The 27703-nt window shown below is 44.3% G+C and overlaps 2 protein-coding genes and 1 pseudogene across 5 annotated transcripts; 2 read left to right on the forward strand and 1 right to left on the reverse strand.

The window, feature by feature from the left end:
* The window catches only part of LOC123057118 (uncharacterized), a 31360-nt pseudogene extending 17055 nt beyond the window's left edge, over positions 1-14305 (forward strand).
* Positions 14306-20023: 5718 nt separating this feature from the next.
* LOC123063084 (uncharacterized) lies at positions 20024-23227 on the forward strand. 3 transcript variants are annotated; one of them, XM_044486822.1, is made up of 4 exons: positions 20024-20310; positions 20477-21922; positions 22474-22683; positions 22817-23227. In XM_044486822.1, the coding sequence occupies exons 2-4, from the start codon at positions 21604-21606 to the stop codon at positions 22921-22923; spliced, it is 636 nt and encodes a 211-aa protein (XP_044342757.1). In that variant the 5' UTR covers positions 20024-20310; positions 20477-21603; the 3' UTR covers positions 22924-23227. The 3 variants fall into 3 exon arrangements, with proteins under 3 accessions (XP_044342757.1, XP_044342756.1, XP_044342759.1); XM_044486824.1 differs by having other exon boundaries at positions 20032-20310; positions 21019-21922; XM_044486821.1 differs by having other exon boundaries at positions 20030-21922.
* Positions 23228-23948: 721 nt separating this feature from the next.
* On the reverse strand, positions 23949-27166 carry LOC123063083 (protein CPR-5). 2 transcript variants are annotated; one of them, XM_044486819.1, is made up of 6 exons: positions 26814-27166; positions 25883-25939; positions 25783-25818; positions 25035-25703; positions 24425-24941; positions 23949-24331 (listed from the first exon to the last, which is right to left on the reverse strand). In XM_044486819.1, the coding sequence occupies exons 1-6, from the start codon at positions 27060-27062 to the stop codon at positions 24273-24275; spliced, it is 1587 nt and encodes a 528-aa protein (XP_044342754.1). In that variant the 5' UTR covers positions 27063-27166; the 3' UTR covers positions 23949-24272. The 2 variants fall into 2 exon arrangements, with proteins under 2 accessions (XP_044342754.1, XP_044342755.1); XM_044486820.1 differs by having other exon boundaries at positions 23949-24941.
* Positions 27167-27703: the final 537 nt, after the last annotated feature.

Genomic DNA, 27703 nt, shown 5'->3' on the forward strand with positions numbered 1-27703 from the left:
GTCTGCGCCTGTGTCTCCATTGTGCTGTATCCTGGACGGGTGTGGCACGATGATCGTTTGTAAAAGAGAGGAATTTAGGTGAAAAAGTTGTCGTGCAAAAAGGATAGTTTTTAAAGAAACCATGTATAATTCAAGATGAGAAGAAATTGCCACTTGTCTGCGCGCATTGAGCCCCTTGTATTGACAAATAGGGGTGTGACCATTTATTCGATATAAATAGCGGCGCCGGACTTGATTAGTTGTGTCTGAGGTCTTGACAACCTATTGGATGCTTTCGCTGGTCCGGGCGCCTTTAGTGTGCGGCTGCCAAGGTAGCTGCGCTCTCTTCGGTGCACAGAGATCGCTTGATATTTCCTTTCACTGAAATGATGCCACGTGGACCGGCATCTTGAGTGTGAGGGAGGCGTAGTGTGGTATTGCATTAAAGCGAGCGAAAGCTTCACGTCCGAGCAGTGCTTGATAGCCACTTTGGAACGGAGCGATATGGAAGGTTAAATGCTCGCGACGGAAGTTATCAGGGGAGCCGAATATAACTTGTAGTAGGAGGGAGCCCGTACAACGAGCCTCTAGGCCTGGCGTTACTCCTTTAAAGGTAGTATTGCTATGGCGAATTTTTGTTCGGTCTAACCCCATCCCGCGGATTGTATCCTGATATATTAGGTTTAGACTGCTGCCACCGTCCATCAAGACTCGTTGAAGTGATATCCGCCAATTACTGGGTCTAATACCAGGGCAGCCCATCATGCGTGTCGGATGCTTGCTGAGTAATCGCGATGGTCGAAGGTGATCGGTTGAGACGACCAGTGGCAGGACTTCGCGGTGACAGGCACTTGGGTATATTTTCCTGGGAGTGCCGCGTTGTTTTTTCCCTTGATCACATGTAACACGTTTACTGTTTTGACTTCTGGTGGAAATTTGTTTTGTTCCCCAGTGTCTTGCTTGGGAGGCTCGTCCTTGTCTTTACTTGGTGTATCCTCCCCCTTGTGTACGGCGTTGAGCTTGCCGGGCTGCTTAAAGACCCAACATTCTTTGTGGGTATGATTAGCCGATTTACCAGGGGTACTATGGATCTGACATACTTGGTCCAGAATTTTGTTGAGGTTGGACAATTCATCCCTGGTGCCTTTAGAGGGCGGCTTTTGCTGACCTGGCCGAGAGCTTTTGAATCCGGCGTTTACTGCTGTGCCCTTCGTGCAGTCTTCTTTATTCCGGCGTTTGTTATTGCTATTGCGCCGTGATTTCCCGTTTCCATCTCTAACTTCAGATGTACTGGGGCACTAGTGCTGCATCTGGCTAGCCAGCTATCCTCACCCGCGCAAAAGCGGGTCATGACGTTTGTTAATGCGGCCATCATTCTCGGCTTATTTTGGCCAAGGTGTCTGGCGAGCCATTCGTCACGGATGCTATGCTTAAAAGCTTCCAAGGCTTCGGCGTCCGGACAGTCGACAATCTAGTTCTTTTTAGTAAGAAACCTGTTCCAAAGCTTTCGGGCTGACTCTCCGGGCTGTTGAGTTATATGACTCAAATCGTCCGCATCCGGAGGTCGGACATAAGTCCCTTGAAAATTTTCCCGAAAGGCGTCTTTGAGCTCTTCCCAACTTCCAATGGAGCTTTCGGGGAGGCCTTTAAGCCAGTGACGAGCTGGCCCTTTGAGTTTGAGGGGTAAGTACTTGATGGCGTGGAGATCATCTCCTCGAGCCATATGGATATGAAGGATGTAGTCCTCAATCCAGACCCCAGGGTCTGTTGTTCCGTCGTATGCCCCTATGTTTACGGGTTTGAATCCCTCTGGAAATTCATGGTCCAGCACCTCATCGGTGAAACATAGAGGGTGTGCGGCACCCTTGTAGCTGGGTGTACCGCGTTGTTCGGATGTTTGTTGTGTTGCATTGTATGCTGGGGCGCGCTTGCGTGGTCCATAGATGGATCTTGTTGTGTCGTCCTTTGGGTGCGAGCCCTCGCATGGGTCGCGTGTTGTATTTTGAGTGGCGTTGTATGCCGCTCTGTGTTGGTAGAGGGGTCGTCTATCCATCCAGGTGGCTCCTTTGATATTTGGTTGTGGGGGGTCTGAGGCCTCCTCATCGAATTCAGGTAGCAGCTTCCGCTTTGGGTAGCTCTTGGAGGGGCGATTGTCGCCGTACCTCGCTGCTGTGTTGAGTATTTTACTCCATCTGATTTGGAGTGTGTCTTCGCAGCCTTGAGCCTTTGCTTCTGCTTTTTAAGACTCCTCGCGGTGGCAACAAGCCGTTTACGGGCATTCTGCTGCTCCGGGTGTCTGTCCGGCGTTATGTCGTCCGGACTATTATCCTTGATAGAATTTGTTTGTTCGGTTTGATTATCCGGATTGCTGTTGTCCGACAGCGGTTCGCCCTGCTCCAGCGCTGGGTCTGTGTGATCGTTATTTCTATCGAGGCGGGATTTGGGGCAGCGCTTGCGTCGCCGCTTTGACTGTTTCTCGAGGGAACAAGCCTTCGGTGCGTCCTTCCGCTCCTCGTTGTCATCTTTTGGTGCGTCCACCATGTATATGTCATATGACGAGGTGGCTTTCCCGGGCCCAATAGGCGCTGGTTCTTCATTGTCTCTTTCATCGGCGTCCATACCGTTGATGTCTTCGGAGTCGTAGTCGAGCATGTCGGTTAAATCGTCGACAGTGGGTACAAAGTGGGTGGTGGGTGGGCTTTGAATTTCTTCATCGTCCGTATTCCAACCTTGCTGACCGTAGTCCGGCCAGGGCTCTCCTGATAGAGAGAGAGACTTTAGTGTCTTCAGAATATCGCCGAAAGGCGAGTGCTGAAAGACGTCCGCGACAGTAAACTTCACGATCGGCGCCCAATCGGATTCGATCGGCAGGGGCGCGGAGGGTTCGGAGTCCGGAGAGGAGTCCGTCTCCTTGGAGTCACGAGTCTCACGGATTGCGGGGCTGGTGTTCGGCTTTATCGCCGTTGGGATCACAGCCCCCGAGGCGGCATCCAACCACCCATCCTCGATCGGCGCAGTTGGCTCCGCATTAAGGGTCAAAGCCGATGCAGCTGCGGCCTTCAGGACACTGTTCGGTGGCGGAGCTAGATCACGCTCGTCGTGGCAGTGCGGTGCGCTCGGCAGTGGCTCGAATCCGTCGAGGATCAAGTCCCCACGGATGTCAGCCATGTAGTTTAAACTTCCAAATCTGACCTGACGGCCAGGGGCATAGCTTTCGATCTGCTCCAGATGGCCAAGTGAATTGGCCCGCAGTGCGAAGCCGCCGAAGACGAAGATCTGTCCCGGGAGGAAGGTCTCACCCTGGACTGCATCGTTATTGATGATCTTAGGACCCATCAAGCCTAGCGGCGACGACACAGAGGAACTCTCAATGAAAGCACCAATGTCGGTGTCAAAACCGGCGGATCTCGGGTAGGGGGTCCCGAACTGTGCGTCTAGGCCGGATGGTAACAGGAGGCAAGGGACACGAAGTTTTACCCAGGTTCGGGCCCTCTCGATGGAGGTAAAACCCTACGTCCTGCTTGATTAATATTGATGATATGGGTAGTACAAGAGTAGATCTACCACGAGATCGGAGAGGCTAAACCCTAGAAGCTAGCCTATGGTATGATTGTTGTTCTGTATGTTGTCCTACGGACTAAAACCCTCTGGTTTATATAGACACCAGAGAGGGTTAGGGTTACACAAAGTCGATTACAATGGTAGGAGATCTACATATCCGTATCGCCAAGCTTGCCTTCCACGCCAAGGAAAGTCCCTTCCGGACACGGGACGAAGTCTTCAATCTTGTATCTTCATAGTCCAGGAGTCCGGCTGAAGGTATAGTCCGACCATCCGGACACCCCCTAATCCAGGACTCCCTCAAGGAGCCTTTTCACTAGTAGCTTCCCCCTTGTCGGAGTTAGCATCCGTCACCTTGTTAGTGGGATCACCCACTTTCAACGGTGCAGTGGATAGCTTAAGCCCTTCAGTGAATTTAGTAAACATGCTTTCAACCTCGGTCGTCATGGAGGTTTTCAGTGTCTCCAAGGTCACATTGAATTCCTCATGAGAGATCGAGGTTCCCCCATCGCCCGTAGACGAGATCGGATTCACACCGGAGTGCTCCTCCACACCGTCTACGGTGTCAACCATACTCTTCGAACGGCAAAGTCCTTAGTAAAGAGTGGAGGCTCTGATAGCAATTGAAAGGATCGATATAGTTGACTAGAGGAGGGGGTGAATAGGCAACTAACAATTTTTAACTTTTCTTTAGCAAATTAAACTTTGCATCAAAGTAGGTTGTCTAGGCATGCAACTATGTGAGCAACCTATATGATGCAACAACGACAAGAACACTACCAAGCAAGGGAAATAACACAAATAAGCTTGCACAAGTAAAGGTACGAGATAACCAAGAGTGGAGCCGGTGGAGACGAGGATGTGTTACCGAAGTTCCTTCCTTTTGAGGGGAAGTACGTCTCCGTTGGAGCGGTATGGAGGCACAATGCTCCCCAAGAAGCCACTAGGACCACCGTATTCTCCTCACGCCCTCACACAATGCGAGATGCCGTGATTCCACTATTAGTGCCTTTGGAGGCGGCGACCGAACCTTTACAAACAAGGTTGGGGCAATCTCCACAACTTAATCGGAGGCTCCCAACAACACCATGAAGCTTCACCACAATGGAATATGGCTCTGCGGTGACCTCAACCGTCTAGGGTGCTCAAACACCCAAGAGTAATAAGATCCGCAAGGGATTAGTGGAGGGAATTGAATTTCTCTTGGTGGAAGTGTAGATCGAGGCCTTCTCAACCAATCCCTAGAAAATCAACAAGTTTGATTGGCTAGAGAGAGAGATCGGGCGAAAATGGAGATTGGAGCAACAATGGAGCTTAGGGTTGGAAGAGGTAGTCAACTCAGAGAAGAAGATACCCCTTATATAGTAGAGAGACAAATCCAACCGTTATCCACTTAACCAGCCCGTGACATGCGGTACTACCGCGCCTGCCAACCAGTACTACCGCAAGGCCTCACGGTACTACCGCATCCCCTTGCGGTACTACCGCAAGGCAGGGGTGGACCAGCCAGGGAAGGCCGTGGACAAAAAAACGTCCGTGGCCAGTTCCGCTGATTTTCAAATAGTGCAAAAGTTCCGACACAGTACAACCGCTGAAGGCAAGCGGTACTACCACGCGGGGAGCGGATGTAAAAAATTACATATGCTCCTACTTCTGCTACTGGTGTTGTGTCGGACCAGGGCTCACAGTACTACAGCTCCCAAGGAGCGATACTACCATGACCACCTACGGTACTACCGCAAAGGCATGCGGTACTACCGCAGGGGCCTGCGGTACTACCGCTCCGAAAAGCAGTACTACCGCAAGCCTCAGAACAGCAACAAAGGAAATCTTCTTTTTGCACAAATAGGAAGAAATGGAGGATGCTCCAAAGTGCTAAGGGAAAGGCGGTGCAAAGAGGAGTAAATGTGTACGTGACGATTCTACCCAAACATTTCCAAAGCGAACCCCCTCTTAATAGTACGGCTTTCCTATGACTCAAATCCACCGAAAAAGGAACATAGAAAAACACCATCTTTAATAATCTTCGAGGGGCTCCTAACCGTCTTGTGCCTTGATATGTCTCCGTCATATCTATAATTTTTGATTGTTCCATGCCAATATCCTACAACTTTCATATACTTTTGGCAACTTTTTATACTATTTTTGGGACTAACATATTGATCCAGTGCCCAGTGCCAGTTCCAGTTTGTTGCATGTTTTTTGTTTTGTAGAATATCCATATCAAACAGAGTCCAAACGGGATAAAATTTGACGGAGATTTTTTTTGGAATATATATGATTTTTGGGAAGAAAAATCCAGGCGAGACGGTGCCCGAGGTGGCCACGAGGAAGGGGGCGTGCCTGCCCCCCTGGGCGCGCCCCTGACCCTCATGGGCCACCCACACGGCGGTTGATGCCCTTCTTTCGCCACAAGAAAGCTAATATCCGGATAGAGATCGTGTTAAAATTTCAGCCCAATCGGAATTACGGATCTCCGGGAATATAAGAAACGGTGAAAGGGAAGAATCTGAGAACGCAGAAACAGAGAGAGACAGATCCAATCTCGGAGGGGCTCTCGCCCCTCCCACGCCATGGAGACCGTGGACCAGAGGGGAAACCCTTCTCCCATCTAGGGAGGAGGTCAAGGAAGAAGAAGAAGGCGGGGGCTCTCTCCCCCTCGCTTCCGGTGGCACCGGAGTGCCACCGGGGGCCATCATCATCACCGCGATCTACACCAACACCTCCGCCATCTTCACCAATATCTCCATCACCTTCCCCCCTCTATCTACAGCGTACCACTCTCCCGCAACCCGCTGTACCCTCTACTTGAACATGGTGCTTTATGCTTCATATTATTATCCAATGATGTGTTGCCATCCTATGATGTCTGAGTAGATTTTCGTTGTCCTATCGGTGGTTGATGAATTGCTATGATTGATTTAATTTGCTTGTGGTTATGTTGCTGTCCTTTGGTGCCCATCATATGATTGCGCGCGTGCATCACACCATAGGTTAGTTGTTTGTTGACAGGACTATGTATTGGAGGGCAAGAGTGACAGAAGCTTCAACCTAGCATTGAAATTGATGCATACAGGATTGAAGGGGGACCAATATACCTTAATGCTATGGTTGGGTTTAACCTTAATGAACATTATTAGTTGCGGATGCTTGCTAATAGTTCCAATCATAAGTGCATAGAATTCCAAGTCAGGGATGACATGCTAGCAGTGGCCTCTCCCACATAATACTCGCTATCAGTCTAGTAAAGTAGTCAATTGCTTAGGGGAAATTTCGCAACTCCTACCACCACTTTTCCACACTCTCTATATTTACTTTATTGTTTCTTTATCTAAACAGCCCCTACTTTTTTATTTACGTACTCTTTATTATCTTGTAAACCTATCCAACAACACCTACAAAGTACTTCTAGTTTCATACTTGTTCTAGGTAAAGCGAACGTCAAGCGTGCGTAGAGTTGTATCGATGGTCGATAGAACTTGAGGGAATATTTGTTCTACCTTTAGCTCCTCGTTGGGTTTGACACTCTTACTTATCGAAAACTGTTGTGATCCCCTATAATTGTGGGTTATCAAGACCTTTTTCTGGCGCCGTTGCCGGGGAGCAATAGCGTGGGGTGAATATTCTCGTGTGTGCTTGTTTGATTTATCACTAAGTAATTTTTATTTTCTGTTCTTAGTTCTTCTCTATCTTTAGTTATGGATATGGAACACGAAATATCAAAAAAAATTAGGTGTACTTGCTACTCATGGAGATGGGGAACCTCCTAAAACCCTTGATGCTGGTTATGTGAAAAATATTATGTACTACTTTAATAATCCTGAGAAAACCCCATTCAATTATGTAATGGGAGTAACGTTGGATCAACGTGAATACTTTAGGGATTACCGCTTGACACAAAAAGGGAAACTATTATGGGATCAAATTCATATATTGAATTGGTATGCTAGGCAACTATGCTTGAGATATGATTATACTTGTTGCTCTAAGGTGAAGGCTCCACACCTTCCCTTTTCATGTGAATTTAATGATAATGAAACCTTAGCTTCTTATGCTAATGGTATATATGATTACTATGATGTGGAACAAATAGAAGAATTTGTTGCTTTTAAGGGTGCTTATGAAATTGAATCTTTGTTTGAAAAGCATGAAGCTTATGATGATGATGTTTATAGGCCTGAAAATTTAGCTATCTTAAAATATTGCTATGATAATTATGAATATAATTCCTATATTAATGCGCTTATTGAGAAAGTCCCCGCTGTCCAAGAAGAGACTAATATTTTACAGGAGTCTATGGAAGAAGAAATTGATGAAACCGTGAGCTCATTGGATGAAAAAGATGAGGAGGAGAGTGAAGAACAAAAGGAGGAAGAGCGGATTAGCTACCTGTGCCTACCTTCTAATGAGAGTAACTCTTCAACTCATACATTGTTTAATTTCCCTTCGTGCTTACCGAAGGATGATTGCTATGATGATTGTTATGATCCCGTTGATTCTTTTGAAATACCCCTTTTTGATGATGCTTGCTATGCTTGTGGCCAAGATGCCAATATGAATTATGCTTATGGAGATGAACTTGCTATAATTCCTTATGTTAAACATGAAATTGTTTCTATTGCACCCACACATGATAGTCCTATTATCTTTTTGAATTCTCCAAACTACACTATATCGGAGAAGTTTGCTCTTATTAAGGAATATACTGATGGGTTGCCTTTTACCATTGCACATGATGATTTTGATGAATATAATATTCATGTGCTTGCTGCTCCTACTTGCAATTATTATGAGAGAGGAACTATATCTCCACCTCTCTATGTTTCCAATATGATAAAATTGCAAGAAACTGCTTATGCTATGCGTTGGCCTTTACTATGTGTGCATGAATTGTTCTTTTATGACATGCCGATGCATAGGAAGAGAGTTAGACTTCGTTGTTATATGATATATGTTACTTTGTGCTCACTACTAAATTACAAATCATTGTTAATTAAAATTGGCTTTGATATACCTTGGGATCTGGGTGGATCCATTACTTGAGCACTATATGCCTAGCTTAATGGCTTTAAGAAAGCGCTGCCAGGGAGACAACCCAGAAGTTTTATAGAGTCATTTATTTCTGTTGAGTGCTTTTATATAGTTTAAAAACAACAAAAATAAAGAGGGGAACCCAAAACTTTTTCAAAAAGGAAAGCGAAAGTGAGAAAGACAAGCATTGTTGAAGTGGGAGCTAGTCTTGAACTTTGTTCATGCTCACGGAAACTTTGTGAATCTTGATTACAGAAACTTTTCAATAAAAATAATTATCCCCTTGTACAATTCCATTGTATTATAAAAATAATGTGCCAAGGTTTGCCTTTAGGATGTTTACATTTGCTTGATGGTTTGTACGGTGCAGGACAGAAACTTTGGCTGTAGTGCGCGATTTTACATTTTTTTATGGAACGTCAAATGGTTCTGATTATTTTTTCAATGTCTTCCTATACAAATTTTTTATTTTTCCTAATTTTGGTAGAATTTTTCAAGTATCATAAGTATGGTGAATGTTCATATTATTACAGACTGTTCTGTTTTAGACAGATTCTGTTTTTGATGCATAGTTTGCTTGTTTTGATGAAACTATCGATTCATATCAGTGGATTAAGCCATGAAAAAGTTATATTACATTATACACAATGCAAAAACAAAATATGAATTGGTTTGCAACAATACTTAGAGTAGTGATTTGCTTCATTATACTAACGGATCCTACCGAGTTTTCCGTTGAAGTTTTGTGTGGATGAAGTGTTCGATGATCGAGAAGGTCTTGATGTGAGAAGAAGGAAGAGAGGCAAGAGCTCAAGCTTGGGGATGCCCGAGGCACCCAAGTAAATATTCAAGGAGACTCAAGCATCTAAGCTTGGGGATGCCCCAGAAGGCATCCCCTCTTTCTTCAACAAGTATCGGTATGTTTTCAGATTCTATTCGTTCATGTGATATGTGCACACTTGGAGCGTCTTTTGCATGTAGTTTTCATTTTTATTTTATGCACCATGATGGTATGAGATAGTCCTTGGTTTATTTATAGAATTCTCATTGCACTTCACTTATATATTTTGAGTATGGCTTTAGAATGCTTCATGTGCTTCGCTTATATCATTTGAAGTTTGGATTGCCTGTTTCTCTTTACATAGAAAACCGCCATTTGTAGAATGCTCTTTTGCTTCACTTATATTTGTTATAGCACGGGCATATCTTTTATAGAAAGAATTAAACTCTCTTGCTTCACTTATATCTATTTAGAGAGATGACAGGAACTGGTCATTCACATGGTTAGTCATAAATCCTACATAAAACTTGTAGATCACTGAATATGATATGTTTGATTCCTTGCAATAGTTTTGCAATATAAAGATGGTGATATTAGAGTCATGCTAGTGGGTAGTTGTGGATTGTAGAAATACTTGTGTTGAGGTTTGTGATTCCCGTAGCATGCACATATGGTGAACCGTTATGTGATGAAGTCGGAGCATGATTTATTTATTGATTGTCTTCCTTATGAGTGGCGGTCGGGGACGAGCGATGGTCTTTTCCTACCAATCTATCCCCCTAGGAGCATGCCTGTAGTACTTTGTTTCGATGACTAATAGATTTTTGCAACAAGTATGTGAGTTCTTTATGACTAATGTTGAGTCCATGGATTATACGCACTCTCACCCTTCCATCATTGCTAGCCTCACTAGTACCGTGCAATTTTCGCCGGTACCATAAACCCACCATATACCTTCCTCAAAACAGCCACCATACCTACCTATCATGGCATTTTCGTAGCCATTCCGAGATATATTGCCATGCAACTTCCATCATCATCATATACATGACTTGAGCATCATTGTCCTATTGCTTTGCATGATCGTAAGATAGCTAGCATGATGTTTTCATGGCTTGTCCGTTTTTTGATGTCATTGCTACGCTAGATCATTGCACATCCCGGTACACCGCCGGAGGCATTCATATAGAGTCATATCTTTGTTCTAGTATTGAGTTGTAATATCGAGTTGTAAGTAAATAAAAGTGTGATGATCAACATTATTAGAGCATTGCCCCGGTGAGGAAAGGATGATGGAGACTATGATTTCCCCACAAGTCGGGATGAGACTCCGGACTTTAAAAATAAATAAAAGAGGCCAAAGAAGCCCAAATAAAAAAAGAGGCCAAAGAAGCCCACCAAAAAATAAAATAAAAATAAAGCAAAAAAAGAGAGAAGGGGCAATGTTACTATCCTTTTTCCACACTTGTGCTTCAAAGTAGCACCATGTTCTTCATATAGAGAGTCTCTTGAGTTATCACTTTCATATACTAGTGAGAATTTTCATTATAGAACTTGGCTTGTATATTCTGATGATGGGCTTCCTCAAATGCCCGAGGTCTTCATGAGCAAGAAAGTTGGATGCACACCCACTTAGTTTCAGTTGGAGCTTTCATACACTTATAGGTCTAGTGCATCCGTTGCATGGCAATCCCTACTCACTCACATTTGATATCTATTGATGGGCATCTCCATAGCCCGTTGATACGCCTAGTTGATGTGAGACTATCTTCTCCATTTTGTCTTCTCCACCATCATATTCTATTCCACCTATAGTGCTATGTCCATGGCTCACGCTCATGTATTGCGTGAAAGTTGAAAAGGTTTGAGAACGTCAAAAGTATGAAACAATTGCTTGGCTTGTCATCGGGGTTGTGCATGATGTGAATATTTTGTGTGGTGAAGATGGAGCATAGCCAGACTATATGATTTTGTAGGGATATTCTTTGGCCATGTTATTTCGAAAAGACATGATTGCTTTATTAGTGGGCTTCAAGTATTATTATTTTTATGTCAAATGATAGACTATTGCTTTGAATCACTCGTATCTTAATATTCATGCCATGATTAGATATGTGATCAAGATTATGCTAGGTAGCATTCCACATCAAAAATTATCTTTTTTATCATTTACCTACTCGAGGACGAGCAGGAATTAAGCTTGGGGATGCTGATATGTCTCCTTCGTATCTATAATTTTTTATTGTTCCATGCCAATATCCTACAACTTTCATATACTTTTGGCAACTTTTTATACTATTTTTGGGACTAACATATTGATCCAGTGCCCAGTGCCAGTTCCTATTTGTTGCATGTTTTTTGTTTTGCAGAATATCCATATCAAACGGAGTCCAAACGGGATAAAAATTGACGGAGATTTTTTTGGAATATATATGATTTTTGGGAAGAAAAATCCACGCGAGACGGTGCCCGAGGTGGCCACGAGGCAGGGGGGCGCGCCTGCCCCCCCTGGGCGCGCCTCTGACCCTCGTGGGCCACCCGTAAGGCGGTTTATGCCCTTCTTTCGCCGCAAGAAAGCTAATATCTAGATAGAGATCGTGTTAAAACTTCAGCCCAATCGGAGTTACGGATCTCCGGGAATATAAGAAATGGTGAAAGGGAAGAATCTGAGAACGCAGAAACAGAGAGAGACAGATCCAATCTCGGAGGGGCTCTCGCCCCTCCCACGCCATGGAGACCGTGGACCAGAGGGGAAATCCTTCTCCCATCTAGGGAGGAGGTCAAGGAAGAAGAAGAAGGCGGGGGGCTCTCTCCCCCTCGCTTCCGGTGGCACCGGAGTGCCACCGGGGGCCATCATCATCACCGCGATCTACACCAACACCTCCGCCATCTTCACCAACATCTCCATCACATTCCCCCCTCTATCTACAGCGTACCACTCTCCCGCAACCCGCTGTACCCTCTACTTGAACATGGTGCTTTATGCTTCATATTATTATCCAATGATGTGTTGCCATCCTATGATGTCTGAGTAGATTTTCGTTGTCCTATCGGTGGTTGATGAATTGCTATGATTGATTTAATTTGCTTGTGGTTATGTTGTTGTCCTTTGGTGCCCATCATATGATTTCACGCGTGGATCACACCATAGGGTTAGTTGTATGTTGATAGGACTATGTATTGGAGGGCAAGAGTGACAGAAGCTTCAACCTAGCATAGAAATTGATGCATACGGGATTGAAGGGGGACCAATATACCTTAATGCTATGGTTGGGTTTTACCTTAATGAACATTAGTAGTTGCGGATGCTTGCTAATAGTTCCAATCATAAGTGCATAGAATTCCAAGTCGGGGATGACATGCTAGCAGTGGCCTCTCCCACATAATACTTGCTATCGGTCTAGTAAAGTAGTCAATTGCTTAGGGGCAATTTCGCAACTCCTACCACCACTTTTCCACACTCGCTATATTTACTTTATTGTTTCTTTATCTAAACAGCCCCTACTTTTTATTTGCGTACTCTTTATTATCTTGCAAACCTATCCAACAACACCTACAAAGTACTTCTAGTTTCATACTTGTTCTAGGTAAAGTGAACGTCAAGCGTGCGTAGAGTTGTATCGGTGGTCGATAGAACTTGAGGGAATATCTGTTCTACCTTTAGCTCCTCGTTGGGTTCGACACTCTTACTTATCGAAAACTGTTGCGATCCCCTATACTTGTGGGTTATCATGCCTAGTCATGAAATATCTAAAATACTCGAGACACAAGATTAGTCTGCAAATACATTGTCATCAATCACCAAAATACCTTAGGGATAAATATGCCCTTACAATTCCATTATTGTATCAACATTTAAATTTAGACTTGTTCAAAACATGTCTGAGATTGATCTTTTTTCAAGATTTACATATTCTGAACCCAGATCAACAAAAGAATTTTAAATCGGATCATTGGTTCAAAAGTTACAAGTGTTACAAAGTGTAGAATAAAACTAAAAGCATGAGTGAATGGACTGTGGGGTGAGAGAATAAAATATGTTGAGTGCAATAAAGTCTTGCTCCTAAATAGTGGGTGGGCCCCAACAATAAGGAGAAATCACATATGATAAAGAAAATGAGCAGAGTACTTCGTATGTGACCTGTACGTGAACGCATGGCGCAATGCAATTGGCTACCAGGACACTGGTTGAAACCGATTCCGCTAGAAAATCCTCTCTCTTGTAATAACATCTTATATTATGGGACGAAGGGGGTAGCAGTCAATGTTTTTCAGGGTCCAGTGCTTGATTGACTTTAGTTTAGTTTCATCAAATATTAGTACACGATATTAAGGGTCCAAAGATAGTAGCAACTTATTTGAGCAAGCATGCAAGCATATTCAAATCATGGGTATTAGAAATTCTACTCTTCCTGATATTTGAGAAAGGGCATTGTGATATTGAACAACCCCAGTACCAATGTGTCTATTATTTTCCAACTCAAATCTACTATTACTGATTTCGGTACTATGTGTCGCATATTTGACATACACTATGCTCATAGTCTCACAACATTCTCATCTACTTTTTGCAAAAGTTGTGTTACTTATGTGCATAGTGCTAGACTAATGTTGTTATGCTGCACTCGATAAAACGCTTAATAGGAAGAGATATTCCCATGAAATTTTGATCTAAATCTGCACATGATATTCCTATTAGATCCTAGAGTTCTTTAATCCTTGAAGCCGAAGTATGGGTTGGAGAGAGAAAATTGTTCCAAGAAGAGCAAGCTCCAACACAATAGCTCAGCTCTTTCAAAATCTAGTGAGGAGCTACTTAGTGATGAGATCACCCTTGGTTTGAAGAGAACACTGAAATTGTTGGACGTCATGAGTCCATCTAAGAAGATCAAACAAGTAGACTACAAACAAAGTTCACAATGTCTTAACGAATCATTCATATTTGTAAATTAAATACATCAAATCCCAAAATATGAACTCTTCCTTGTCGATTGTTCTTGCATTGGGTCATCAACCAATGGAGCAGAAACATTGTCACCAGAAGATTATTTAGCCTACTTTTCAGAAATTGCCTATTATACTACGATTGCATTGTTGTATTGTCAATTAATGCAATTATGCTTTTGTATTTGGTATTGTCGGTTAATACAATTATGGTTTTGTATTACGTGACCGATATGGAGAGTTCGGTCTTGGCTGAGTTCAGTAGTGCAAAAAAGAAGATGCGGGATTTTGTTGCTTCTTATGAAACTACATCTCAAAAGATCAGTAAGATGGGCAAGGGTGTATCCTTTCTTACGAAGGTGCAAGTGGTGGTGTTGTTCTGTTGCTTTGTAGTAACAAATATACTGCTGGATGGAAGAGTCATTTTGCTTTACTAAGGTATGGATGGATAATGAGAATTTTTTTCTCCTTGTTAGGACCGAGAGTATGTCGACCAGAGGAGGGGTGAATGAGATATTCAAAATTTCTTCGAAATTTCAAACCAAAACCAATCACAACTGCGGAATAAAAGATATTGACAGAGCACCAAGTGAAACAGATTGAAGACACAACTGAAAAATAGTACACCGAGAAAGACTAAGCAAATCTTTCAAGGAAAAATAGCATGGTCTTCTGGGTATACTAGCATAAGACTTCCGCTATGACAATGGTAGCACAGAATGAAATCAAGATGAACAACATGGATGACCAGAGAACAACAAAGGACAGAAGATCTACACTACTGATTTGGCAAGGAGATATAAAGCTGAACTAGACAGGCGACTAACAAGCTAGTAGCGCGAGAAGGTAAGAGTGAACGAACATACACACACAGCAGTGGCAACCAACAGAGATACGCAAGGAATAAAATATAGATATAGAAACTTGACCAGTGAAATCAATCAGTACATAGAGTAATGAAGATAAACTATTGAAAGTATCGCAATAGAGTAGAATGAACCAGTGATGCTCGATGGCGACAGATGATTTGGTAGACCAGTTCACTCTTCTGAAAAAGAGCTACGTCTTGTTTGAGGGACTTGTGGTTGAACACAAGAGCAAACCTCTCTCCGTCCTATTCTCCTTCAAACGAAAGCTGATCAAACTTCGGTTGAGTTCACTCAGGGTAGATACTTGTCGGCAATCTCCAAACTTTCGGCAGACTTCTTCTCAAACCACAATTACTATTGGTTGCTGAAGTCTTTGCTTGGTGAATATAATTACTCTTCAACACTCAAGCTGACACATATCCGTCCAGAGAGTGTGCACCTCTCAAGAGTAACTGGTACAAGTACTCTAACTCAGATCTATTGTGATGCTCAACCGTTGTCTAAGTTTCGGTTCTTGATTTTCTCTCGAGAGGGGTGCTCAATCAATCTTCTCAGAATCTCAAGCGAAGCACCCAATGAAAAACGTTGGAGGGGGTGGCTATTTATAACCGCAGCCTTCTCAGATTTGGATGGGAAATGACCATTTAGTACACAAAGCCCAACCAATGGCCAAGTGACACATTTCCAACGGTCGAAATTTTGAGCATGGCGGTAACATTGCTTGCAAAACAAGTAATGCTAACTCCTCGGTTCAAATGATATCTCTTGCAGCACAGAAGAACATCGTCTCTGGCTGACAAGTAATCATTCAGAGCTCAAAGAGATCCAATTTCTCCCGGTCTTCCATAGATTACGGCTAAGCATCACAACAGACCTAAGCATCGAGAACCTATACCCCTCATAATAGTATGGTAGTCCTATGACTCAAAGAAGAGAAAGAAGAAGAACGGAACAAAATGCTACGCTTTCGCTTCGCCTTCAATCTTCTAGACTGCAGTCATTCTTCTTCGAACACGCCGAGTGAAAATTGCTTTGCATCAGCAATAATTTAAAGAGGTCAATTCCTTCACACAGTCATCGTGGTACTATATTTTCTTGAAATGTATCTCTTCCTTCTCTGTGACGCAGATGCTCTTCGATGAAGTTCTTCGAACTTCAAGGCGGAATGTAGCATTCTTCTCAGAACTCCATGGACTATTTTTCTCTGTGTGCACTAGCAAACAAATCAGTCCATGACTATTTCTGGCAATAATCCAAAATACAAGGCGGCAAGATGTTGCACCAGCACTGCTACTTTTTTAATTGCTATTACATCTTAATTAAGAAGGTTCTCGTCTGCAAGAAGATTTTGGGTTGATATACTAATTAGATTTTTTCTTTAGCCATAATGAGTTGTTTTGTATTTATGTGATGTCTCAACTCTTGTGTAGCATTTGTTGGAATTTTTATATCACTATCTTATAGTGTCATATAGGCTTTGGTGGGAGATTTAGTATAACACTGGTTAAGGAAATTATAGCAAGAGAACTGAATATTCCAGTGTTTTATCAAAGTATCTTAGTAGTGATATCATCCAAGTCTATTTAGTTTCAAATGATTTGTATGTTTTTTAAATTATCTAAATATTTTGTGGATTCTAGTATGAATGGAGCTACGATTCCAAACAAACTGTGACTATGTTCTGAAGTTGTATTTGATCACATATTGAGCCCTTATTCATCTATATTTTCCACTAATTCTTCTATAATTGTTTGTTCTATTTTGCACAGATTCGCAGCTGTGATTCTCATGTTAGTCCTCTATCAAAAGCAAGGTGTCAAGACCGGAGACTGTTTAGATGTTCTACGACTCTTTTTTATTATTAGCTTGTGGCATGGCACAAAATTGGTGCTCTTGGCATTTTAATATAAACATGTAATGAATGGCTCGTGGCTTTAAAAGCAAGAGCAGGCGGTTGGATGACTAAACAACTCTAAAAACATGCTAATTGCATATTTGTTGAAGTGATTTTCCCATTTCTTATTTTATGGTTGTTTTTCCTGTTGTTTTTAAATAACCCTATCGTCCTTTTTAAGTTGTCGGGATCACAAATATTTCTTCATGAAATTGCTTTCATTTAGGGAAACGTTTTACATCGGTGCGCCGGCCGAACGCTGGGCCGGTCGCACCGCTCGATCGCTCGCGCAACCCTCGCTACTAAGCCACCGGCGCGTCGCTTGACTGTTCAACCACTCAACCACTCAACCTTATCCTTTCCCATCGTTGTCGACCGCTCAACCTCTTCCCTTCCACGAGACACCTCCCTTTCTCCTCCTCTTCCATCTCTCCATCCCGGCGGCGTGACTCCTCCACTGATCCTTCCCCCTCCTCTCCACTCATCAGGCGAGCCCAAGGCAGCAGATCCGCCTACTGGTGACAGAATCCGGCAAAGGAAGATGCTGCAACGACGCGCCGTCGAGCTGCAATGACGTCCTGGTCCGCGCGCTGCGAGATGCTGCAATGGCGCCACGGCGAGCTGGAATCGATGACTTCCTACACCGCGCCCCCGTGTGGCGTGCTGTGGCCGCAACCGGCCGCAGAGGAGCTGCAACCACCGGTACGGCATGCTGCCACCCGAGACGAGGAGTCCCACGATGCTGGAACCAGCGATTCATTTTGCTGGAAGCAGCAAAAAAATTTGTTGGAACCGGCCTTCTTCCCTAGCTTGTAATGGGGCTCGGCGAGCTAGGTGCTACAACCGTGATCCTGTTTTGCTGAAACCCCATGATTTTTTTGCTGGAAACAAATTCTCTTCAAGTTGTGGCAGTGAGGCGAATTTTTGCTGCATTTGTTGTTTGTAGGATTTTTGCTGGAACCATATTAATTTGTTGCTGGAAATGGTTGTGTTTTTTGCTACAGTCGATTTTGACAGAGATTTGTTGTTTGTGAGATATTTTGCTGGAGCCAGTGTTACAACCGACTATGAGATATGCTGGAACCATAGCAATTTTTTGCTGGAACCATAGGTCGCCGGTGGTCGCTTCCCACAAAATTGCTGGAACCGACTGTGAATTTTGTTGGGACTGCATCAATTTTTTGCTGGAACCATGGTCGCTATAGAAGATGCAGGGTGGATGTTTTGGACCTCCGGCGGGCAGCGGCGGCACGGGAGGAGGTGCTGGGGCGTGCTGGAGTGGGGTAGTGATTCAGTGATACGAGCGTGATCAAACGGTTCGGTGGGGCTCCGTATTAGGCAGATCGAACGGCCCAGGCGGGACCGGCCGAAATTTTCGGCCGGCGCACCGGCGCCTATCAGTCGCCTTTCATTTATGCCTGGTTTAGAACTCTTTATTTTGTCTTCAGTTTTTTCAACCATATTATTAGATTCTCAAACACATCATCTGATTGATTTTCTCATCCGCAAAAAAAATTCCCATAGGTATTCTTTTTATATTTAATTTCTATTGTTTTACGGAATTAATTTTAGCACTATAAACTCCTCATGTTTTCTCTTGGGTAGGTGGACATTTATTTTGATAAACATTAACACGTTTTTTGCGATACATGAACATTTTGTGTGTATTTTGATACCAGATAATGGTTTGTACAAACATTTTTGGTGATTTATAAAAAAAAATTGTAACAAATCTAGTAATTGAAATGGATAAATAGGAAAAACAATTATGCGGTTTTCCTTTCTTATAAACGTCAAGCTTAAAAGTGTCGTTTTATTTCATTTATAAATTAGCTATTTTTAAAAATATATGCATTTCATTTTTTGCATGGGAAAACTTCTTTTTCTGCATTTAACAAGAAAAAATACTTCCAGAAAAATCACGCAAACTCGTTTTTTTCTAAATCTGGCATCAAATTCTCCATACACAAACAACCACACAGTAATCTTAGATTCATCATGCTAAAAACAAACCCTAATATTCATCACCCGGCCCGATTAACGAGTAAAGCCCCATCCTGAAGTCGTCCTCGTTTTCCTCGAGGTGAAACGTGTATTCCTCGATCTCCGCGGCCATTTTCTTGCTGCAGGGGCACGGGTGGAGTTTGTAGACTCTGGCGAAGCGCTTCTTCCACTCGTTGTCCGGGTCGTAGCTGTGCAGTTTGCCCTCCCGCCGGTACTCCACCACCTCTTCCTCCTCCATGTCGATGTAGCGCGCGGCTTCCGCGTTCGCCGCCTTGCCGAACGCTACCAGCGCCCGCAGCCGGGCCAACTTCTGCGCGTTTGTCTCCGGCGGCATCGCCTTGCGCTGCTGCTCTTTTCCGTCACCCGCACAAGCGACGGCGGTCCTTTTAGCTGCGTTCGAGCGGGCTCCTTTCCCCATGATTGCCTCTGAAGGATTTTCTCTACAGGATTTCAGGAAGCGTTCTCTACTCCTCAGGAGAGAGGCCGCGTACGTATATATTGATCGAGGCCAAAGCCTGGCCGTGGCGTATACGGATTACATCAGCTTGAGAATCACGGAAAGATCAGAGATAAGGCAGGAAACGAATCGGTTTAGAACTTAGCAAACCGTGTACGATTCTGGAAGACTCGTTGGTACGCAGTGGCGAGCTGCAGCGAGCTTTATTGAGCCCTTTTTGCTTCTTTTTTTCATATATATAGTAGTAGTATATTTTTTGGGAATAAAATGTTTATGTCTTATATTCAGTTTAGAAACTAAAGCGGAAATAGTCGCATGTTGAAAAACTGTTCGCGTACATATAGAGCTATTTATATGTAAATTTTAGAAATTGCTCATTTCTAAATAATATTTAGAAGGAAAACGTTTGGAGACGGCGCGCCGGCCGAAGCTTCGCCCGGTCGCGCCGCGCCGCGTAGCTCGCTTTAGTTTTTCTCTCCATGTGATTATGTGAACATCTGGGACCACCCACCGCCTACCTCTTCATCTTATCTCTTGAAAACACACTGCAGCCATTGGTTCCCCTCAAGTCTCTCTCCTCCCAATCCCAATCTCATCAGCCATGGCACGGCCATCCCCCCGGTGAGCAGCTCCTTCCATGGTGCTCGTGCGGCTCCTACCTTTCCTTGGCTGTGACGCTCGTCACCTTGTCCGCCTTCGCCGGCAGCTGGACACACGCCCTCTCCATGGTCGTCGCAGTTAGGGTGCTTCGGTCGCTATGGCCAAGCTACATCCGGCCACGGCCACGGCGGTGAGTTTGTGCTGGAACCAAGGGGCTTTGCTGGAACTGGGTTTTTTTTGTTGGGTCCACCATTTTGTTTTGCTACAACCCCTTTGTTTTTTGCTACCATCCCCATTCGTTTTCGATGAACATCTTCGTTTTTGTTGGAATTGGTGCCCCTGTCTGCTGCAACCAGCTGGTGTATGTGCTACAAGGTCGGTGCCTCGTCGGGGAAGCTACATCCAACAGCAAGGAGTGTTGTATCCAACGCTGTTCGAACATCGGGAGCTGCAACCGGCTACCGGGGGAGCTGTAAGAGTGGGTGGCCACTTTTTTGCTGATGCATTTTTTGCTGAACCAATTTTTTTGTTTTTGCTGGAACCGGTGTATTTTTTTGCTGGAACCAAGATAATTTTTTGCTTCTTTGGACACAGAGCTCTCAAATGCTCATGTCGTTTTTGTTGGCACCTAAGTTTGTTTTTGCTACAAGCATTTTTTGATTTTGCTTCAACCAACCACCCGACTTCGACCCGGGGTGATTTTTTTGCTGAAAGATTTTTGTTGCCTTGGCACTCGAACCCGGCGAGTTGGAGACGCAGAGATGATGCATCTAGCCACCCTGACTGCTAGCACATGCATCGTCAGAAGTTTGGATCCAGCAAATTATTTTGCCACCACCATAATTTTTTACTAGAAACAGCTTCAAATTTTGCTTCCACCATGTTCTGTTTTTGCTAGATCTAGCTTTTGTTTTTGCTTCCACCATGCCGACGGCCGGCAGCGATGAGGACAACCGGCGAGGAGGGTGGCTACAGGCGACCGCACCGAGGCGGGCGGTACTTTCAGGCTGGGCGCATCGCTCATCCATGGCAGCGCTGGGAGTTTTTTTTGAAGGAAAAAGACGCCCGGTGAAAGAAAAGGAGAGAATCGTACGGCTATGAGTTATTCGATCGGACGTTGCTAGTACAACCGGCCCAAAGTTGGGCCGGCGCACCGGCGCCTAGTAGTGGCCTGTTTAGAAAGCGTTCAAGTATTTGCATCAAGTATGTGTGATTTAAATGGGCCGAGATGAGAGCGGGGGCCGAGGGCCGAGCCTGCTACAAGAAGATCACGCTGTTGGTGGGCCGGGACCCTGCCGCAGCGAGAGTCCGTATCCGACTACCAACCGCGCCGCGCCGCGGCGACACTTCCAGAAATCCCCGCAAGAATCCGCGCCAGCGCCAGCACTAGCAGCAGAGCCAAAGCAACCAGAGTGTTCGCCATTGTTCCTCTCCCTAGCCCCCGATCGTACCAGCTGCGAGCATCCAAGAAGAATCGCCGCCGATGCCTGCGCCGCCGCTCCGGACCGTGCACCTGCGCCGGTATCCCTCGCCGCCCGACGCCGCGCCAGAGTCGGCGGCCATCGTGGTCGACGGAGGCGGCGGGGTGGACCTCGCCCGGGTGGGCCGCGCGCTGGGGCTGGACCCCGCCAGCGTCCGCCTCAACGGCTACTTCGTCAGCCGCGGCCCCGGCCACGTCTCTACGGCGGTCACCTGGGGCACGCTCCTCGCCTTCTTCGCCGCGCGCGGGCTCCCCACCGGCGCCGACCCCGCCGCCCCCGTCGCCATCCGCGGCAAGCCCGCGCCTTCGCCCCCACGCCCAGGTGTGCCTCTCTTACAGTATAAACGTACTATGAAAAAAGTTCTTGCGGCGCCAGTGTTCTTTGAGCAAACCCCGACTTCTTGATTCCCGGCGCTACTGGAGATAGAGAGCAACATAGCAGTCAAATGTTGTTCAGGCCTTCAGGGTCCAATGCTTGGTTGAGTTTTGGGTCAGTTTCATCAAATATTAGTACAGGATATTAAGGGTCCAAAGATGCAGTAGCAACTTATTTGAGCAAGTTGGATGCATGTTCAAATCAGGGGTATTAGAAACTCCACTCTTCCTGACATTCGAGCAAGGGCATTGGGATATTCAACTGCTCCGGTGCTAATGCGTCTGTTATTTTCCAACTCAACTCTGCTCTTCCTGGTTTCGGAACTGTTGGCATACACTATGTTCATAGGCTCACAACATTCTCATCTACTTGTTGCAAAGCTGTGTTACTTAGTACGTAGTATGTGCATCGTGCTAGAAAAATGTTGTTATGCTGCACTCGATAAAAAGCTTAATGTAAACATTTTGATCTGAATCTGTGCATGATATTCCTGTCAGATCCTGGAGTTCTTCAGTCCTCGAAGCGGAAGTCTGGGTTGGAGACAGAAAATTGTTCCAAGAAGAGCAAGCTCCAACACAGCAGCTCAGCTCTTTCAAAATCTAGTGAGGAGCTACTTAGTGATGAGATCACCCTTGGTTTGAAGAGAAGACTCAGGTTGGACGACATGACTCCATCTAAGAGGATCAAACAAGTAGACTACAACTCAGGTGAGTTATAACAGCCGAAGTTCAGTCTCTTAACTTAATCATTCATATTCGTAAATCAAATACATCATATCCGGAAATCTGAACTCTTCCTTATTTGGTTGTTCTTGCATTGGATAATCAACCAATTGAGCAGAAACACAGCAGCCAGTCAAATTCTCCTGCAGCTTCATCAACGGGCATGGAAAGCGAGCACGAGATGAGGAGATGGTCACCTCACTCCCATGCAAGAGAGTCCGATGATATGCCAAATCTGTCCTGCAGACTGAGACTTTTGTGTCACAAGTCTTGGTTACTCGAAACAACTCGCAGAGCTGAGATTATGTGAACTGACATGGCTAAGGCTTAAAGCTATGTGTAGATGTGTAGAGTGGTCTGGAGCCATAGTTTCAGATTTGTATCAAGTCCCAGTTGCAACAGTTGTAAGATTTAGTATTTCTTGTTTACATTGGTGTGTTTGTATGATGCCAGAAAATCTGCTAATGGTGGTCCAAGATGATGTAATCGGCGCAAAATGCTAATATCAATATTATCAAATCAGTAACCAGTGCATTTGCCTCCTTCCCAAAATATGTCATGTTGGTTTTGTTGAGCAAGTTCATAGAAAAAACTATCAACAGCTACAATACCAAATCAGTATCAATACATACATCATGAAAAAATTTCAGTGTATTTATTTAGTATAGTAGATATTGATATCTTTCTATAAACTTGGTCAACTTTTTAAAATGACTTGAGATGAAATTAATATTCCTAATATTTTTTGGAAGGAGTTTTTATAATCAAAACAGAAATGTACTTCTCAATTACATCAACTGCTGCATCTTTATGAGATCAGCTCAAATATTCAGTAGTACTCCCTCCGTAACATAATACAAGACGTTTTGACACTATGACAGTGTCAAAAAAGGTCTTATATTATGTTACGGGGTATTTCACTAGGCAGTTATTAATAGCCGATAATTCTTATTAAATTATAATATTTGGGGTTAACAATTGTGTACATGAGTGGGAGAAGAAAAAAAACTATATGCAAATGAGAGAAAATAAATGCCTAGTATGTTCAGCAGAACACATAATTGTGCATACTTTTGAGCTTTGCATCTAAAATAGTTGAGGATCATACACACAGGCATACAGCTAAAACAATGGCAGCATAAACATTTTAGCCGTAAGCGGTCAACAGTAGAGGAACTACATCTCTTGATATTGACAGTGAGCAAAAAGATTGCACAACTGAGGTAAGAAAAACGCCATTCCAGGAGAAAGATTAGAAGAGCATAACTTCAATAAAGGTGGTAGTCAACTGGTCTGCACTCTTTAACACTGTATTGTCTCTAAATTTACCCAAGTGAGGCAAGAAAAGCATCATTCCAGGAGAAAGATTAAACAAACATAACTACAACACAGGTGGCAGTTAACCGATCTGCACTCTTAACACTATACTGTGACCTTGCACCTTGAGAACAAAAATATATACAGCAAACTGAAGCATTGATACCTGACATCTGAGTGCAAGGTCACAAGTTCACTACAACGAAGAAGCTTGCACCGCCTGACTGCAAGCATTGATACCTTCAACTATTCTTCCTTTATGGTTCAACAATGCCATCAACTCCCATCCAAAGTTTCCTTCTCCAAAGATAAACTTCTGAGGCAAACATCAAATTCAACATATGTTACTCCTCCAGAAGTCCAAAAGGTTTATTTGAACACAAGATACTTCAGGCTTCAACTTCGTTACCAACAAAGAAGGATTTTATCTCTTCCGTAAAATGGTCCGTCCAGTCAGAGAGAGAAGCAAATGGAAGTAAGCCAGTCAAGGCTGGGATAACAAGCCCCAGCACAGCATAAAATATGCACCGGCGAAACCAGTACGGGAGCCACATACCATCCTTGCTGTGAGTTACTGATATAGGACCATGAAGAACGTGGTAAATAACAGATGGATAACAGTTTCCAAGTAAATGGATGGAACAAAGGACTTCCCACCATACAAGCCAGATATTTCCATCACCGCCTAGAGTGTTGGCACAAAACCTTCCAGCAAAGCCGCAAATAACTCCCAACAAAATGAAATTGAAAGTTATAGGCATATTTGATCCAGTCAGTGCGGAACGCTGGGATGCTAACCAAGCAATTGCCACAATCATGACTATGCCAAAGCACATACGTGTTGCTGCTATCACATGACATCTGACGAACTGCAAGCCAGAATTGAAGTTTGACACTGAATTTGGCACCCACCAAGATTTAGATCCCTGTATGAGGTGGGAAAAGAGACAGTGAGAAGCTTCTGATTAACAAAGAGACTTATCAAGAGTAATTTTGAGCGATAAGGTAGATGAACGTACCCTTGAAGCAGCTGAACAAGCTGCTGTAACATCAGTTATCCGTTGGTACGAGTGAACATAAGTTCCATAAGCAAAACACACTGACATAATTACCACTGCACTAACAAGGAAATCTATAAGAGTCCTCAGAATTTCTGCATGCCTTGTGTCCTGCATCTGAGTCTTGAATTTCTCTCCTTGGAAGGAAGCTTTCTGAAAACCCAAGGACAACTTAATCTTCTCTAACATGTGCGAGGAGGAGCTAAGAGCTAATTCAGTCTGTTTCAGCTGCAGCTTTCTCATGCTAAGACTAATCTCACGCTCCTTGAGTTCGTTTGAGCGAGCCTGCTCCTTCACAGATCTCTCAAAAGCACTGAGAATGCACTGATCAGCTTCACGAGAGGATCTGCTATGAGCACGATCAGCCAGCTGTCGATTGTCTCTGGCATAAAGAACAAGTTGACTTTCTACAGAGTTCATGAGGTCCTGCTCGATTTCTTTTGTATGATTTTGCAGATCAACAGCGCTCGAGTTTCCTACAGCCCCAGAGCCTCCATGTGTAGAAGAGTATTCAGGAGTAGGACTACTCTCATAGACAGGTATCTCATTAATACGATGAAGCGTCCTCAGTGTGCTGCTAAATGAATTCTCAAAATTTCTCATGAAACTGTCAAACCTGTCACCATATGTCTATACAACTGATAAGTAAAAGATATACAAGGAATGTCAACAGAAAGGTGAGCTCCAACAAAAAGAGGGCCATGCTTACATTTGCCAAAGATTCCTTCACCGCTGATGTACAGATCTGCGATTTGAGACAACATTTTTAATGGTTTACAGGGCTTATTGCTAAATTATAAATCATGTACCTTGGAAAGGATGACCGGATGCAATCTTTCGCCTGAATCATTGCTCGAATTCATAACCTGTCATCAGGGAAGGTAACTCCTTATTACCCTGACCAATAAGGTAGACCATTTAACAAAATGATCATGAAACGCAAATGTGTAGTAGTACACGGGTGAGTACAATGTATCGTTTACTAAAGAGAACAAGTGTGCAGTTGTGGGAACTGCAAACGAATGAAAAGGCGGCGAATGTAAGCAGACATGCATAAGTTGGCATTGGAAAGATGAAGTGGAGGAAAGAAAGGCAGCACATTCAACAGTTCAATTTTAGATCATTTAGCGTTCACCACAGATATGGAAATTAGTAACAACGTCGAATCTTGGAACCAATAGCAGACGTTGCCTAAATCGACAAGCTGTCCTCAATCGGACAAGCAGCCACGGTTCGCAAACATTAAACCCCATGTTATTTCATCTACTTATAATTCTATTACCCCATGCTAGTACAAGTAAACAGTCAATTTTCCTTTATTTTTTTGCTGCAGTTTGCAGAAGGAGGTTCTCCTTCCAATAGGCACACTAAACTTTCATTCCATGAAACTACACCTTAAGGGCGCAAACATTTCTTCCGGTTTCTATGTTGACTAGGAGGTTTTACAGCATATGCATTGGTGCAGTACAATTACAAATGTGCAAACCTCAAAACCAAAAGATGGTAATACTAGGAACTTAAATTTTTTTTTGAAAGATATACTAGGAACTTATCAGCTGTGTGTAAAGGCAGCATATAGTTTTAAAGAAAATGCTACTCCCTCCCATCCGAATTAATTGTCAGCGTCAATTAAATCGGATCGGAGGGAGTACAAATGCTGGACTAGCGCAACCATGTATGTAATACCAAGCAAAAAAATTCGAGACTTTATTGTGTACCACCGGCCGGCAGAGCACGTACCCGCGCGAGAACTGCCGCGAACGACATCCCCAGGGGCAGCGCGAGGTCGTCCTGCGCGGCGGCGCCGCCATTATCTTCGCCTTCGCCGTCGCCGCCCCGAGAAGCCAGTGCGGCGGGCGCCGGACCGCGCCGCCGGCGCAGCGGGCGGAGCCGCACCCCCTTGCGCGGCCGGGAGGCCCGCGAGCCGGAAGAGGATACCGACGAGGACGCAGGGGCGGGCTCGCCGGCGAGGCCGGGCCCATCGTCCATCCCGGAGGGGAGAGGGGGTCCCGCGAAGCCGGTGGTAGTCAAATGGGGTTCCGCGATCTGGATGGAGATGGATGGGGAACGGCCGACAAGAACGAAAACGAAGCGGCGTGGGAGTAAACAGAACTACGGATGTGTGCGCGGCGGTTGGGCTGAATTAGCCGTTGGATTTTCGTTCAGAGAATGGGATTTTGCCCTATCTTTTCCAAGCCTTTTGATCATTTTTGTATATTTTTTAGCCCTTCTTTTGCATGGTATACATGATATTTTACCCTAATTTTATTTGCCGTTTGACCATTTGCCTTTTGCCCCTTTTCTAAAATTTATATCATCTCCAGAATTTAGCTGACATGAAAAAACCAAGTTACCCCTTCTATGAATTTCACCAAATTGAATTCATCTATACCGCACGCCGGCAGCGAGAAGAGTGGAGTGTTGTTCCCCAAACTGATGCATGGCACTCAGCAAAAAGAAGCAAGAAGTGTGTAGAAGGGGTGGGAGGTCTTGACGAGCGGTGCTACAGGCATGACCTAAGGAGCGGCTTCGACCTACCTCAGTTGGGAGGGGGGCTCAAGGGCAAGCATAATTTCTACCTAACTACTTAAATGCTAATTAGCAGATAATCTCTCATTAGATAAATATCT

Source organism: Triticum aestivum, chromosome 3A (genome assembly GCF_018294505.1).
Source record: "Triticum aestivum cultivar Chinese Spring chromosome 3A, IWGSC CS RefSeq v2.1, whole genome shotgun sequence".
In the NCBI taxonomy this organism is placed as follows: Eukaryota; Viridiplantae; Streptophyta; class Magnoliopsida; order Poales; family Poaceae; genus Triticum; species Triticum aestivum.